Source organism: Microtus pennsylvanicus, chromosome 5 (assembly GCF_037038515.1).
Source record: "Microtus pennsylvanicus isolate mMicPen1 chromosome 5, mMicPen1.hap1, whole genome shotgun sequence".
In the NCBI taxonomy this organism is placed as follows: Eukaryota; Metazoa; Chordata; class Mammalia; order Rodentia; family Cricetidae; genus Microtus; species Microtus pennsylvanicus.
In genome coordinates, this window is record NC_134583.1 from 78,808,232 (window position 1) to 78,824,275 (window position 16,044).

General features: G+C 46.0%; 1 protein-coding gene across 1 annotated transcript in view; it reads right to left on the reverse strand.

Annotated features, from left to right (window-relative positions):
- Nucleotides 1–10,026, reverse strand: part of C5H10orf143 (chromosome 5 C10orf143 homolog) — a 37,560-nt gene extending 27,534 nt beyond the window's left edge. The window contains exon 1 of the mRNA XM_075972606.1: nucleotides 9,702–10,026. Within this exon, the coding sequence (XP_075828721.1) occupies nucleotides 9,702–9,770 (69 nt within the window). The 5' untranslated portion in view covers nucleotides 9,771–10,026. The remainder of the gene's footprint in view (nucleotides 1–9,701) is intronic.
- Between the last annotated feature and the right edge of the window lie 6,018 nt (nucleotides 10,027–16,044).

Sequence of the window (16,044 nt, forward strand, 5' to 3'; positions counted from 1 at the left end):
GCAGTGAGGCAGGAAGTCCACAGCAGAGCAAAATGTCTTCCTGTGGACCCTCCTCTCCCCTCCACTTTTCCATACATCTCTAATAAAAGAAAAAAAAATCCGACCCCAGCTGGAAAGGACTAATACTCTGTGTAGCTGTAGGTGAACACTTAGGTCAGGGTCACAACCAAAGGCGAACTGCTGGCTGGTTCCTTTCACCAAGGAAAAGCAGGGCCAAACATAACTAAACCAAGTCAGGCACTGCACTCAGCTCAGCAAATTCTAAGAGAAAAAAAAAGTGGGGGCGATGGCTTGGTAGCTTGTTTCTTGAGGAGTGGGCTAGAATGACTGAGGAAGAAAATCTTAATAACCACCAAAGGGCAAAGCGAAGGGCTTTGTTGGAGGGCCCTGCCTCATCAACGGGCGCTCATTAGGGTTCCACTGGGGACCGCACTCAGCAGACGAGCTATCAAATCTGCATCCAACGGAGTGAAACGGGCAGATTCAGCTCTCCATCTTCGTACTTTTAAGTTAGACCCCTTAGGGTTTCTGGGATGGTGTTAAAGCCATCAATACGTTTAAGTGGTTTTGCTGACAAGGACTACTGGCTTTATTGGATAATTTCCCAAGTGCTAGCAAAGGTAGGTCTTGAAGTTACCCACCGATAGAACAGAGGGATAAAAAACCAGTTCCACCTTCTTACCCACCTAGCCACCCACCCACCCTCTCCAGTTTTTTAAACCAGTTCATAACAGTAAGAATTGATAAACGCGGCAGACCTGATGCTTTCTGGTTCGTTCACATCAAAGCCTGTGAACCTGCAGCAAAAGTACTCCAGATTGGAACTCAAAATTACCTGTCCTCTCAACATCCTCGAGTCTGTTATCTCTGGAACAAGAGCCTGGCCGGCCTGAGGGTGTCCATGAAAGCAGTGGCTGGTCTGCCAGGACACGATACACCATACTGCTGCCTTTGCCCACAGAATTCACAGAGGGGAGAGCACAGCAAGGGTACGGAGTCACTAAGGCTGACTTGGCAGACTAGGCAGCCAAGTCAGGCCTCGGGGGCTTTGGGTTGGCTGTGTAGTAGCTGCGGCTGAACTTTTTTTTTTCTAAGATAATCTTTAAAATATTCTCAGTCAAAACAAGGTAGAAACCACTTAAGACTGGATAGTCTTAACTCTTTGTGCTTTTAGCAGAAGGGGTGACTTTTTCGATTTACACTCCATTTGCACACCCCTGACAACAGAGCCAGTCAGAATGCTACAGACTCAGGGCACAGGTGGGCTCGGGTGGTTCAGGTAAGCAACAAGGCAGATGTCTCAATGGTGGTCTTGGGGATCAGATGGTGACGAAAGTTCTAGATGTGCTGTTGCCAGCAGCATGCAGCCCAACAACTCACAACAGGGTCCCTGGCCCCAGCATCCCTTATATCTGTTCCTTCAGCCTCCACGGGTGCACACAGCCGGGTGCACACAGCCATGTGCACCTATGCTTTATCTTTCATCTTTGCACTTGAGTCTCCATATTGGCTTCTTCATCCACCTGGACCCCATGGCTCAAGGGTTCTGAAGAAGCAAGCGCTGTGGCTGAAAGCTCCTAATGTTTTGTTTTGTTTTTTTTTTTTTGGTTTTTTTTTTTTTTTTTTGGTTTTTCAAGAAAGGGTTTCTCTGTGGTTTTGGAGCCTGTCCTGGAACTAGCTCTTGTAGACCAGGCTGGTCTCGAACTCACAGAGATCCGCCTGCCTCTGCCTCCCGAGCGCTGGGATTAAAGGCGTGCGCCACCACCGCCCAGCTTCCTAATGTTTTTACATGTATTTATTTATGTTATTTCATGTGTGTGTGTGTGTGTGTGTGTGTATGTATGTGTGTGTGTGTGTGTGTGTTGTACCACTTGCTTGCCTGGTGGTCACTGGGGCCAGCAGAGGGCATCACAGACTATGGAACTGGAGGTACAGGCAGTTATAAGCTGACATGTGGATGCCGGGAATCTTCTGGAACAATAGCCAATGCTCTTAACCACCGCACCATCTCTCGCCAGCCCAGCTCAAACTTTTAAAAAGTCCTTCAAACTCAACTTCACTGGGTACCTCTGTGTTGTGCAGTCATTTCCTATGAATTGAAACATATCCTCCTGGATGGAAGCTCATTTTAGAAAGCTAAGAAAATAGGAAGCTCAATTTTGTAGGACTTGGTAAGCTCAGAAAGTTACAAGATGCACGAGGTCCCTCCCCGAGTTTACACAAGCAGCAAACAATTGCTAGGGACATGGGACTCTGTGGACGGCCTGCTTGCCTTTCAGGGAGTTCCGGGGACACAGCTCTCACAAGTGACCATCATGCTGGGGTGAGCTTTTCTGAGGCAGATGTCACCATGCTTCTTGTCCCTGTCACTGTTCTGTTGCTGTGAAGAGACACCATGACCATGGCAACTCTTATAAAAGAAAGTATTTAATTTGGGGCTTGCTTACAGTTTCAGAGGTTTAGTCCAGTTGCTAAGAGCTACATAGTGATTCACAGGCTGGGGGGTGGGGGTGGGGGGAAGAGATGGATATTGGGCTTGGCATGGGTTTTTGAAACCTCAAAGCCCATGGAGACACACTTCCTCCAATGAAGTCACACCTCCTAATCCTTCTAATCCATTCAAATAGTGCCACTCCCTGGTAACTAAGCATTTGGATATATGAGCCTATGGGGGCCATTCTTATTCAAACCACCACACCTCTAATTGACAATATATGACTAATAAAAAATTACTAGGTATAATGGTTTGTATACTAAGTGTCCCCCAGGGTCTCATGAACTGAAGGCTTGATCTCAGTGCAGCAGTGTTCCAAGGTGGGGTCCCAGAAGTGCCGGGTGTTTACCACTTTGGCGGCAGTGGGACCTGGGAGGATGGAGCCCATAAATGAGGGGAACTGAAATCTCATACAGTAGGCAACTTTCCTCGGAGTATCAGACAATGTATACTCTGAAGGCTAAGAAGAGTCACGTGAGTAACGTCATGTGAGTTCAAGCTGTATAAAACCACAAAGAAAAGCCACACATGGCAAAAGCGTATTTCTCCACAGAGGCACGTAAAGGAAAACAGCAGCAAGCAATAACGCGTCGTCTGAAGGAAACACATTCCCACCCGCTACACCTGGGAGGAGCGGGAAGATACATGTCAAGAACAATTCTGTGTTTGAAGAAACTGAAGTCACGGGCTGCAGAGAAGGCTCAGCAGTTTTAAGAGCACTGACTGGCTGCTCTTCTAGAAGCAGTGGGTTCAATTCCCTGCACCCACATGGCAGGCAGCTCACAACTGTTTGTAAGTCCTGCTCCAGGGGAGCCAACACCTTCACACAGACATATTCAGACAAAACACCAGTGCACATAACATACAAATAAACAAATCTGTAAAAAGTCGCAAGACTCTTGTTTTCCCACGAACACTCAGAATTCTCACGTGACTCGGTTCTTGGATCGTGTTCCGATAGATAGATGGGCAGTGAGGGTGTTAACTTCACTAATGGAATCATAGCCTCATTGGCTAATAAGAGGCATGGGGTACCTTTTAAAGCATATACCTCGTCCTTAACCCCTTCCTCTCTATCCATCCACCTTTCTTCTCTCTCTGCCCACGGCGCTGTGGGGTGAGAAGCCTCACTCCCCAACATGATATTCTGCTCGTCCATAGGCTCACAGTACTGGGCCAAAACAAACTCTTGTAATTTGAAAATGAAGAATTACAAGAGAACACTCCAAGGGTTCCTATAACTGCACATGCTCAAAATGTTAGACATGGGATATGTGCGCATACAGGTTCCAAATTAAAGGTTCCAAATCCAGAGGTGAAAACCGCACTAGAAACAATTAGTAGCAAATTAGACACTTTCAAAGAAAAGGTTGTTCAGCTTAAAAACAACCAGAGAAGTTATCAGAAACTGAACACAAAAGATATCTTTCACTAGGTCTAGAATTCTAAATAAATAGAACTCTGTCTACCATTGATAAAACGCTACTGTTCCGGCAGGACCATTTCCAGTGTGAAGTCACAGCACTCTATGCTTCTGTCTCCATGTCTCTGGCTGCAGGAGCACACACCAGATGTGAACCTGTTCTACCTTGACTAGATCTAGGTCAGAGAGTTTGAGCTTATTTTTGCTCCCTCAAAGTTCTTGACAACAGGTGTGGTTACTACAAATGAGAGAGTCTGACATAGGGTATGGTTAATTAGTATTTTGAGTATAGAGGTGGATTTGCTCCAGATCAGAGAATTCAAGCCTATTCCTTATATCATGTTAATGAACTCTATTGCCTCCCTTTTGGGGTGAAGTATATAAGCTTGTGGAAGAATAAACGAGATGAATTCAGTATTCAATGAATGTCCCTCCCAATGCTGTTGTTTCTGTCTCTTAATTCTCTTATATCTCCATTTCTTTTGCTTAATAATTCTAATCCTCACACGCCTTTAACCCTGGAATGTATGAGTTTTGTCAAAGCTGGTTTTTGACATCTGGCTACTTTTACATTTTTCTATCAGAACCCACGAGCAATTTTCTCATTAGTTTATGCCATAGTTTTCTCCATGACATTGTACTTGGAATTACTGAGGTTCTTTGGTGTCTGGGGTTACCGATACCATCAAATTTGAGACACCTAGCTATATCTAGTGGTATGTGTCTATAATCCTAGTTACTTGGAAAACTAAAGCAGGAGCATCGCAAGTTCAAAGTCTGCCTTGGCTACCGAACAAGTCAGATTTAATTTATTTATGTGGATGAGTGGTCTGCTTGCATATATGTATGTGTGCCTGGTGCCGGCAGAAGTCAGAAGAGGGTGTTGGATCTCCTGGAACTGGCGTTATAGATGGTTGTGAACCACCATGTGGAAATCAAACCAGGGTCCTCTGGAAGAGCTACTGAACAAATTAAAGGTCAGTGTGGGTAAAGTAGTGAGATCCTATCTCAAAAAGAAAGCTAAGGATGTAGCTTAGCAACAGAACTCTTGTCTATCGCATGTGAGACCCTGTATATGATCCCTAGCGTCATAACACACACACACACACGAGAGAGAAATACTTTGACAAACAATAGTAGAAAATAATTATCACCAGCAAACCTGTTGTCCTCTAAAATTCCTAAAGTAATCTAGGCATACAACTCAGTGGTAGAGTTCTTGCCTAATATGTACAATGCCTTGGGTTTGATTTCCTAAAACTGAAAAAAAAAATTAAGAAGAAATATTAAAAGGAGCTATAGACATAGGATATTTCTGCTCAGTATTAGGGCACCAAGGATGCACAAATCTCTGGGTCCAATCACCAACACACAAATGCAAAGCAACCCCTGACCCTCAACATTCCAGAAGGCTAAAAGAAGAATCAAACTACAATGGAACTCCGTGTGTAAATCTATGGTCTCTTGGTTCTTGCTATGGAAACACCTTTAAAGCATAATGGTTTAAACAGAAGTCTATGGAATGACACCCTCAACAAGCAGATCTCCTTTGACCCGGACAGCTCAGCAGGGTTCAGTCTGAGAAAGGGTTGTATGAGTGAAACAGTAACAGCGCAGGTCAGAATGGTGGTTTTAGAGTCGCTCAGAGTAGATGTAGGACTGCAACAGAGAACAGACTCGAGAGGAAAGACAAGGGAGCTCCTTCACTATGAAGTGGTTGGCCATAGCCTGACAAAGTTACATACTAGATCACGAGCAAATAGCAAAGTTGAAACTAAGTAACCAATGAGGAAAATAGCACACAATCAAAAAATATATATCCCATTAAACCTAGCAAGGAGGAAAAGAGGAAAGATGAGCGATGAGTGGCTAAACAGAAAACAAACAGTAGGCCTCAAGCCTTTACTCCCAGCACTGCAGAAGCAGAAGCAGCACTGGAAATCTAAGGTCATCCAGGGCTACATCCCGAATTGAAGGTCAGCCCAAGGTATATGAGATTCTACCTCAAAAAGCAAACAACAACAAAAATCCCTTGAGAGGCAAAGCCAGGAAGATCACTTTAAGTCTGAGGTCAACCTGGTCTCCATAGTGAATTCCAGGCCAACCAGGGCTATGTGGTAAGACCTTGCCTCCAAAAAAGGTGAAGGGTTTTAATTGTATCAATAGTCATGGGACAAGATTTCCACAGTCAGGTCCAATTAGGGTTAAAAAAAAAAAAGACTCAATTATGGTATGCAAGAAACTCACGTCAACCAGTTGTTACAACACATACCTTTAATCCCAGCATTTGGGCTGAAGAAGCGGGTGGATCACTGTAAATAGGCCAGGCTGGGCTATGAAATGAGTTCCAGGACAGCCAGGGCTATGTAGAAGGTTCCTCTCTCAAAAACAAAACAAAACAAAACAAACAAAAAAACAAAAAAAAACCCAGCAGACCACAAAACCACATTTGAGGTCATGGAATTGGAATAAGCCATTTTCATAAATTTGAAAGGATCCAAGTCATAGTGGAATTAAATTGGAACCATAGATTCAAAGCCAACTTGTATCAAACTAAAATTTTACACAAGGGTGCTATGGGATAATGCTCTTGTACACTATAAAGATTTGTCATTCATATTGGTTTAATAAAACACTGATAGGCCAGTAGCCAGGCAGGCAGTATAGGTGAGGCAACCAGACTAGGAGAATTCTAGGAAGAGGAAAAGCAGAGAGTCAGTCACCAGCCAGATGCAGAGGAAGCAAAATGAGACTGCCTTACAGAGAAAAGGTACCGAGCCACATGGCTAAACATAGACAAGAATTATAGGTGAATTTAAGTCTTAAGAGCTAGTTAGTAATAAGCCTGAACAATAAGTCAAACCATTTATAATTAATATAAGCCTCTATGTGTTTATTTTGGACTGAACGGCTGTTGAACTGGCAGAGCAAAACTTCTATCTACACAGCAAGGTGTAGGGGAGAATGACCTAGGGGTGTCACTCAGTGGTAGAACACCTGCCTAACACACCAAGGCTCTAGGGTCAATCCTCAGCACAGCAGAACTCTGGCTGACCTGTCTGAAGGAATTAAAAGGAAGATCCTAAAATTAATATGGGAACGAGGGACCCAGAAGAGTGGACATAACCTACAAAAAGAACAAACGTTGAAAATTGTTTTACAGATCTCAACACTGACTTTAAGTATCTGCAAAGCACAACTTAATGTCAAAAGAAATAAGAAATGGTTTATTCTGAGTGACTCAGGAACAATGGCTCTGAATGATGCGTCCCATTGTGAAAGCAGAGACGGTCGTGATAACGTAAGGCATTTACTGGGCACACTGGTGCATCAGGTAGCAGGCATATTGCAACCAAGGAAATCAGTCTATCGTATAGCCTTCTTTCTTTGGGCTCGTGGAAGTGAAGAGTCTCCTAAATTAATACATTCCAAAGGCTTTAGTCTGATAGCCGCAAGGATGGGTGATATGGAGGAGGAGGATGAACAGCTGTAAGTGACTGGGGACAGCTGGAAAATCTTGGTTCTCAACCTGTAAGACCTGCAACACTGCAACTTTCCATAGTCAAAGATGGTCAATCAATCTGTAGAACCTTTAGCCTGGGTGGGTGTGGCCTTTTCAGGGACCTCCCATTCGCACCACAGTACTTACTGTACCGTACGAGCACAAAGGTGAATATATGGACCAACTGAAAGTCCAGGAAAACCCTCCCATTTAAAAAGGAACTGATTTCCACCCGGGCTGCAAAGGTGATTACTAGGAAGAAAAGAAGCTGTTCTACAAAGGGAGCTGAGAACTTAGTACTTACAAAATAACCCAGTTATTTTAAACCTGCTCTGTGCTGTGCTGATGGACATGGAACACAGATCCAAACGCAGAAGTTGAAACTAACTTTCTTATAAGAAAATACAAAGGTTCAGATAGGAAGTATGACCTCATTGCATTTTGATATATATATTTCCTGAGCAGTGATGAGCTATCTCCATATACTTCCTGGCAGTTTGTCTGTCGTTTCTGGAGAAATGATTACCAAATCCTTTGCCCAAACCTGGGTCCTCTGCAAGAGCAGCAGCAAATGCTCTTAACCACTGATCTATCTCTCCAGGCCCCTTCTTCACACTTTCTTACAGAAGTTCCTTATCAGAGTCACGGTAGCAGAAATCCTCTCTCACTCTGATTGGCCCCGTTGTGCATACTAAGTACTTGCTTTACCACTGAGCCACCCCACCCCTACCCTAGCCATTCTTGCTTCACTGTAGAAACAAAACAAACAAACCTTAAAGCTGCCTGCAGGTGGGAATGGTGGCTGTGTCTATAAACCCAGCACTGGGGAGACAAAGGGACAAAGGAAGAAGCAATGAGAGTACAAAACCAGCCTGGGCTACAAAGAAAGTTCCAGACCAATGTGGAATACATAGAAAGGCCTTCTCTCAAAGCAAAACCGCAAGTAAAAGTAACATTGCTGTGCTAACTGGAAAGACACATCAATATGCACAAGCCTACAGCACGGGGGGCAGGAAGAAAAATAAAATGCTGGAGCCAGGTTTAAGGGTGCATGCCTGTAATCTCAGCTCTGGGAGGAGGCAGCAGGATAGGAAGACAAGGTCATTTGGGGCTGCATAAAAGCTGGCACTGGAGGCCAGCCTGAACTGGAGAAGGCTCTGTCTCAAAACAATAGAGGCAATAAATGAAGGTGAGAACTGAGGAAGAATTGCTCAGTTGCATGGAGAAGCACAGGCGAGCACAATTCCGCTAAGAGATTGCCTCCTTCAAACTTCCGTTCCACAATGAGGCGCAACGCGAAACCATAAACTTACTTAACACATTGAGTGAGTTGATTTTGTTTTGTTTTCGTTTTGTTAGGGCTTGGTTTTTTTTTTTTTTTTTTTTTTTGGTTGTAATTCAATTTGTGCAGGTCCCTAGTGAGATCTAGGGAGAGGTGATGCAACAGGCTGGGCTCCTGAGCAATACGTGACACAGAGGCCTTCATTTACCCTCCACTGCTTACTTTTCCCTAGCCCTCTCCCAAGATTGGGGGTTGGAGTTAGACGCCTCCGACAGACTGACTCTGAGTACCTGGGCTTTCACACTGATCCTCCATTAACAGACATGGCAGAAATGGAGATACTCTGAGAAATTCAACTCTTAATCTATCAGACTATTCAAACAACGGACCCCAAAGACATGAGTATTTCCCTAAGAATCTCATGCTGGGAGAAGGAAAGAGTCCCAGACCAAGGGAGAAGGGGTCTCAGGGATGAGATTTCACACAGTTCTAACCTGCCAGACTACCTCACAAGACGACAATGATGAGCCTATGTTGGCCGGGCCACACTTTTGACACGGACTGCTTAGATATTCTTGGCGCTCTAGTTCACCTTTACTCTCACTTCAGAATTCCAAAGTCAAATTTGGCGTGGTTCCCTGGATCCCTTTGTCCCTCTTCCAATGCGGCTGCAACAAATAAATAATCTTCTGCTTTCTACTTTTAACTTGGCTCTTTCGATTTGCTTATTGAGAATGGTGGCTAGATCGGACTTATGGCACAGGTTGTGACTCATAAATTCCATAACACGACATTACGGTTTGGCCAAGGAGCACACGACTAGGCATCTGTGCGCAAGCGCAGCTGGAGGGGCGGGACAGTACTCCGCCTGGCTCCGCCCCCGGACCCGCCTCGGGCTTCCGCCGCCCAGCCAGCCCGCGTCCGGAAAGGCCACGCCTTAGCCGCCCGCGCGCCAGATTGGGCGCCGCCTCCCTCGGCTCGCGCCCCGCCCGGAGTTTACCGAGTCCCCTGCGGCCGGCAGCTCCTCGATCCTTCGTCGCCTCCATCGGCCCGGCGCCAAGCTGTCCATGCGGCTTTGCGTGCCGCCTCTCAGGCCACCCGGAGGCGGGACCACCCTACCACGTGCCTGAAAAAGCCAATGAGGAGATGCGGGGCGTAGCCTGCGGGGCACAGATTGTGCCCCACCGAGGGCTGCAGGCAGGAGTAGCCGAAACCCGAGTCGCCTACGTCCCTAAGTACGGGGACTCTTTCACCCGCCACAGGTCGACGCCTGGCTGTGACTGGCTTGTATTCGGTTCACAGAGTCAATCCCAAAGGTCGTTTGTTCAGTATCTACAACTTTTGCAACCCTTGGTCCGCGAGAGGCGTGCCCGCCTCTTCTCCCTTGTGATTGGTTACTGAGTCCTGATAGATGGAGCTTCAGACCAATCGGCATGGCTAAAGCTGCGCTGGGCGGTGCCCCGAGAGTTGAGGTCCGAAAGCTGCTAGGCTAGTTTTGCTTCGTGGTGCGAGAAAACGCGAATTTTCGTCTCGACCTTGCGGGCAGCGACCTGTAGGGTTTTTTTCTGACTTGTGAGCAGGAACGGCCACAGGCATCGGGGTTGGAGTGCGGCTCCAGGCCCCGGCTATGCGGAAGGTTGCACACCGACTTCTTGAAGACTAGGCCAGCCTCTTCCTCCCTCTGGGCTCCACTGCAAAGCTCTGAACTGTTCTGTAAAGTTCCCAGCCCCCTGTGCTTTATTGACGAATAAAATAGGGTCAGTACTTTGGCAGTGATTGGTTAGCAGTGAGCACGTGAGCTAGTTTGAATCAGTGAGAAGTAGAGAAGGTTTATTGAAGCAGAGTTCTAGGAGCTAGGCTGTGGGGTGCCTTTTTCCAGTTCTTGATCAGTGTTAGTTTCAAGGAGCGGGTGACGACAGCATTCACATCACCAGGAGGACCGCTGGTGGCAATGTTTGTGCAAAGTGGGTTTTCTGAGCTGTATCGCCCAGGCTACACTCCACACTTCTCTTGTGAGGCACTCTGAGTTTACTGCAGGAAATCGTTATGAGTGCATGAAGCTCTCCTTAGGTTGCTGCTGCAGGATCTCCAGGTGGCTCTCTTACCTCTGTTCCTCGTAAGAGACAACAATAGCTACTGATAGGGGACTGGGAGATGTTTACCTATTTTAACAAACTTTGGCAGACTGGGCGTGCTGGCATATGCTTCTAATCCCAGCACTAGGGAGGCAGAGGCAGGTGGATCTCTGTGAATTCAAGGCCAGCCTGGTCTGGTCTATGTAGAGAGTTCTAGGATAGCCAGGGAAAAGACCCTCCCTAGAATAAATAAATAAGTAAATAAATAAATAAATAAAATAATGAAGTACCTGGGCTGCCTCTATTGTAAGCCAAGCCCTCACTAGATCTGATGTCACTCCTCAGTGTTCCTAGCCAGACACTGACACTGGTTATGCACAATCTTGTGTCACACACCCTTCCCACCAGCTGTGGTTTAGGAATTCAGAATCTTGAATTTTTTAAAGAGGCTGGGCAGTGTTTCTCTGGTGTTGGAGTTCTTGCCTAGTGTAGTAATCAGCATTCTCTAAAGAAACAGAATAGTTAGAAGGGAATTTTAAAGGGGAGAAAGGGAAGCGGAGAACTGGGAGTCAAAGGTCATCATCCCAGTGAGTTGGAGGCTCATCTGAACTACTAGAAACTGTCTCAACAACAGAACACAGGGCTGGGCTTGTGGTGTACACTTTTAACTCCAGCATTTGGGGTGCAGAAACAGGCAGAACTCTTCTTCTGCATAGGGAATTCCAGCCAGCCAGGATTATTACATAGAAAGACACAATTTTGAAAAACAGAACAAAATTCATGGGCTGGAGAGATGACTTATTGCCTAAGAGTATCATGCAGAGTACATGAATTCAGTTCCCAGCACCTATGTCAGCTGACTCACAACTGCCTATAACTCCAGCGCCTGGGGATCCAGTGTCTTGGGCCAGCACTCACATACACACCCCCTCAAAAAATGTAGAGTTAAAAACAATAAAAATAAACCTTTATATTTAAAAGGAAGAAAGCAGCAACAACGAGAGAATACCAAATTGTTCAGGATTCCCTTTCTTTTTTTTATTTATTTTTTATTTATTCTTTGTGTCTTTCATATCATGCCTCCCAATCCCACCCATCTCCCTCCCCACCTCAAAATAAAACAAAATAAAATTTAAGAGAAAAAGGGGGAAAAGGGAAGAAGAGGGAAATCTTGTCATGGAAGCTACAGTATGACACAGTGAGTCACACAGTAAACCCCTTTATCCATATATTTTTACTGGGCCCTCACTGGGACTCTTCCTGGACATTCCATTGCTGCCCTGTATTGTGGAGCTCTTGCAGCCCCGTGTCCACAGGACTGACTCCATCCCAGCCCCCACCCCTGTGCTCCAGAAGGTCACAGATGGGGTGGATGTTGGAGTCTGCCAACACATAACCCTGGTTCTGGGTCTGAGTACTTGCAGGATTGGTCAGCACACCAGCTCTCCCCTGTCTTTGCCACCAGGGTGATCGCTCCAGGACTGCCCTGACTAGTTAACCCCTTGCAGCAATGAGCAAGAGGTGGAGTTTGTTCTCCAGCTTTTACATCCTCTGGGTCGGTTCTTCCATACCCACACCTTAAGGGTCAGCTCTACTGTGTTGCCCAGATAGGGTGTTGGGGCCACTCTCCCGAGTGCTGCAGCTTATGAGTGGCAAGGCCTCAGGTGTTGATGGGAGGGATGGCATCTCTCCCCTACCCATTTCTTCACAAGACAGCGGAGCAGTGGGAATAGTTCTCCCATGCTCACAGCTTCTGGAACTGGCTCCCCCACACCTCCACCAACAGGGTTAACTCTCTTGAACTGCCCAGGTGAGGTACAGGGCCTGCTCTCCCAAGTGTTACAGATGGTGGCGGAGAGGGCAAGAACAACTTTCCCAATCTTGTGACCTCAGGGCCAGCTCTCCCACCTGTCTCGGGTTGATGCGGGTGGGGGACAGCAGACATCTCTCCCCAGCCCATGCTGCCTCAAGACTCAAGATCCCTTTCTTATAGGAGTGTAAATGAAATCTCATCAGCTCAGAGCAATCTGACCCCCTGCTGACCTCTCAGAGGGTCAGGTCTTACAGATAAGTGACATAAGTGTCTCGGGTCCTGGACTCTTTTAGGAACAGCTCCATTTTGAGCCTGCTTTCTTTACAAGATGCTTGCCAGGTATCAGTGGTGGACACCTTTAATCCCAGCACTCGGGAGGCAGAGACAGGTGGATCTCTGTGAGTTTGAGGCCAGCCTGATCTACAGAACGAGGACAGGCTCCAAAGCTACAGAGAAATCCTGTCTCAAAAAACCAAAAGAAAAAAAAATATGCTTGATCCAACTCCGAAACCATTTCCCCGCTCCGTACTCCATACACTAGGTACAACGGCGTGTTTATGTAGAAAGGCTGGAGATGTTGCTCGGCCATTGCACAGGTTTGGTCCCCAGTGCTGTTAAAAAGAAAGGAAGATGGACTTCAGCTCAGAGTGTTACAAAACGTTGGTCATCTTAGACGTGTATTAGAGCTCTACTATTACTTAGTTAAACTCTCTCTTAAACTTTCGTGTTTGGTGTTAAGGCTCCAAAGCAACAAAGAAACCCTGTCTCAAAAAACAAAACAAAACAAAAAAAACAAAAAAAAAAACTTGCTCCCCCTGCCACCCACGTTTCTACTGTCTTTGTAAGTTAGTGGGTGTGCGTGGTTTGGAACAGGGCCTCACTATGGAGTCCTGGTTGGCCTCAAACTCACAGTGATCCTCCTGTCTCTACCTCGCTAAGTGTAGCCGTTACAGTTGTACACCATCATGCCAGGCTATCTGTAAGTCTGACCAGACTCAGGACCGACATAAGTGGAGTCAAGAGTATCTGGATCTTTGTAGTGGCTCTGCTGGGTATGGATAAATTTGAGATCATCAGCGCTGTAGCGCGTGTTGACACTCTCTCCTTCCTGAGGCAGAACCACACTGCGGGTCAATTACACGGCATGTATGCTTTCATCCATTACTGGGTAGCTGGCTTGATTCCATGTTTTGTTATTTTCCATTTTGTGGGAAAATGCCGCTAGAAACATAGGTGCCCCCTGCTTCAGTTACCTGATGTATAGTTCTAGAAAAAAAAACAAAAACAAAAACTGCTGGCTCGTGGGTAACTGATCTTCCTTTCTTTTGGAAACACAATTTTTGGTTGCAGCTGCAGTGTTTTCCGTTCCCGCCAACCACACATGAAAGTTTCCATTTCTTCATTTGTCATCTAACACTTGGCACTCTTGCAGGCAGCCACCCTAATGGCAGTAATGCTATACATCCAAATGGTTTTCCTTTCATTCCCTAATAACTAACGAAGCTGATCATCTCATGTGCTTATTGGCCATCTGGATATCTTCTTTGGAAAAAAAATATCTATCCATCCAAGGTCTTTGTTTTCATTTAAATCTCTATGTCTGAATGTTTGTATATGTATTTATTTATTTATTATTATTTTATGTGTATGAGTCGGGTGAGTGTCCCCACAAATGTGTGGAAGTCAGAGGACTGCTTTCAGTATTAGCTTCTCTACTTCTACCATGGCTGCTGGAAATCCAATTCAGGTCTTCAGTCTTAGACAGCAACTACTTTCACCCACTGAGATATCTTGCTTGTGTGTGGTGTGTGTGTGTGTGTGTGTGTGTGTGTATGTGTGTATGTGTGTGAAAACTTGCATACAGCTCCCTTGCAAAGTCACCCCAAATTCCAATGACTTTTTTGGAAAAAGGGTTGCCACCTCGGCCCTTCCTACTACGAGGTGAAAGATAACATGTGTATTGTCTACTAGCGTGGAGTCTGGCTTGCGGTGGGCATTTAATAATGTTCTCACCCTCCCTCTTCTCTCAGTTCTTCTTTGGTGTTCAGTATAAAGTTATTTTACCTTGGAGCTTGCAGTTTCTAGAGATATGACCGTGACACCATATTTCCTGAGAATGTCTCCCTTCTCTACTCGGCACCTGATCTTCTCCATCATTTTTTACGTTTTAATTGAATGTCCCTTCCTCAGAGGAGCTGTCTATGTCTGACTACCTAACCTAAAGCAGCCACCCCGGTCCTCTGAGTGGCCCCATCTCGGCTCTCTGATACTGGTCATCATGCAGTAGTTTTCCTATTTAATGATTGAGGGTCCTGTGTCCTTAATCCCCCTCATTTCCCAGACTGATTGTTTCCCACTGGCCAGGGCCAGGTACCCAGTAGGCACTCAGGAAGGAGCTCTCCCAAATGGATGCGTTGTTACTCATTTTGGATCTTTAACTTACTATGTTTGCACGTGGCACTTCAGGACTGTTTAGATTTAAACAACAACAAACAAGCAAACAAACAACAATAACAAAAAAAAAAACAGGCACCCCTGTAATTCTAGCACTAGAAAATGGAGGGGAGGGGGGAGGGGGGAAATCAGCAATCCAAGGTCATCGTCAGCTATGCAGTGAGTCTGAGACCAGACTATGTCTCTAAAAGAAAGGAAGAAGAGGTAGGAAGGGGAAAAGGAAGGAGCTGAGGCACAGAGGTGTGATGCCCAGCCTGCAGAAGGATCAAGTAACACATCAGATTGTAAACTATATCCCTTTTCTACTTCCTGCTGTTTGGTGGGCTTCCAGGCCAAGGTGAGCCTCTTTACTGAGCTGCAAGTCCCAGCAGAGGGTCCCAGGGCAGGAATGACTTCTCCACTGGGAGTTTTCCTCTCTGCCCGGCTCCCTGTTCCTTCCTCACAAGCCTGGAGCTGACCAGTGCTTCAGCGACCAGGAGCCCTTGCATGCCGGCTCCACTTCACTCCGTGGGTCTTATCTTTGGCCTGATCTTTGTATCATGCATCCATGTGGCTCAGATACTGCTAAAATATTAGGTGAGAAGACATGGCATTGCCTGAGCTGGTCTTTATGACTCCCTCTTACATGCACACATTCCGTCAAAAGTTGCTAAATGGAAACTGATTGGGATGCACTCTGGTGGCCTCACACTTTGGGTTCAGTTCCAGCCTAGGCTCTGGCTCTGTTCTCCCAGTGCAAAGTCTTTCCATCCCAGAGGGTTAGATCTGAAGCTGCGCTTCTAAATCAGCCGTATTCTTGTGCTGAGGAAGGGCATGGCTTTCTTCCTGTGCCATTTTAGATTACTTCCCCCTCCCCCAGACAGTGTCTCACACTGCAGCCTGCCTTGAATTTAGGTAATCCTCCTGCCTCAATCTCTAAAGTGCTAGACCTCTTCCTGTGAGCCTTCTGTCTTGTCTTTTGTTCCAGTTTGTCTCCCTATTGCTGTGATAAAACAACATGA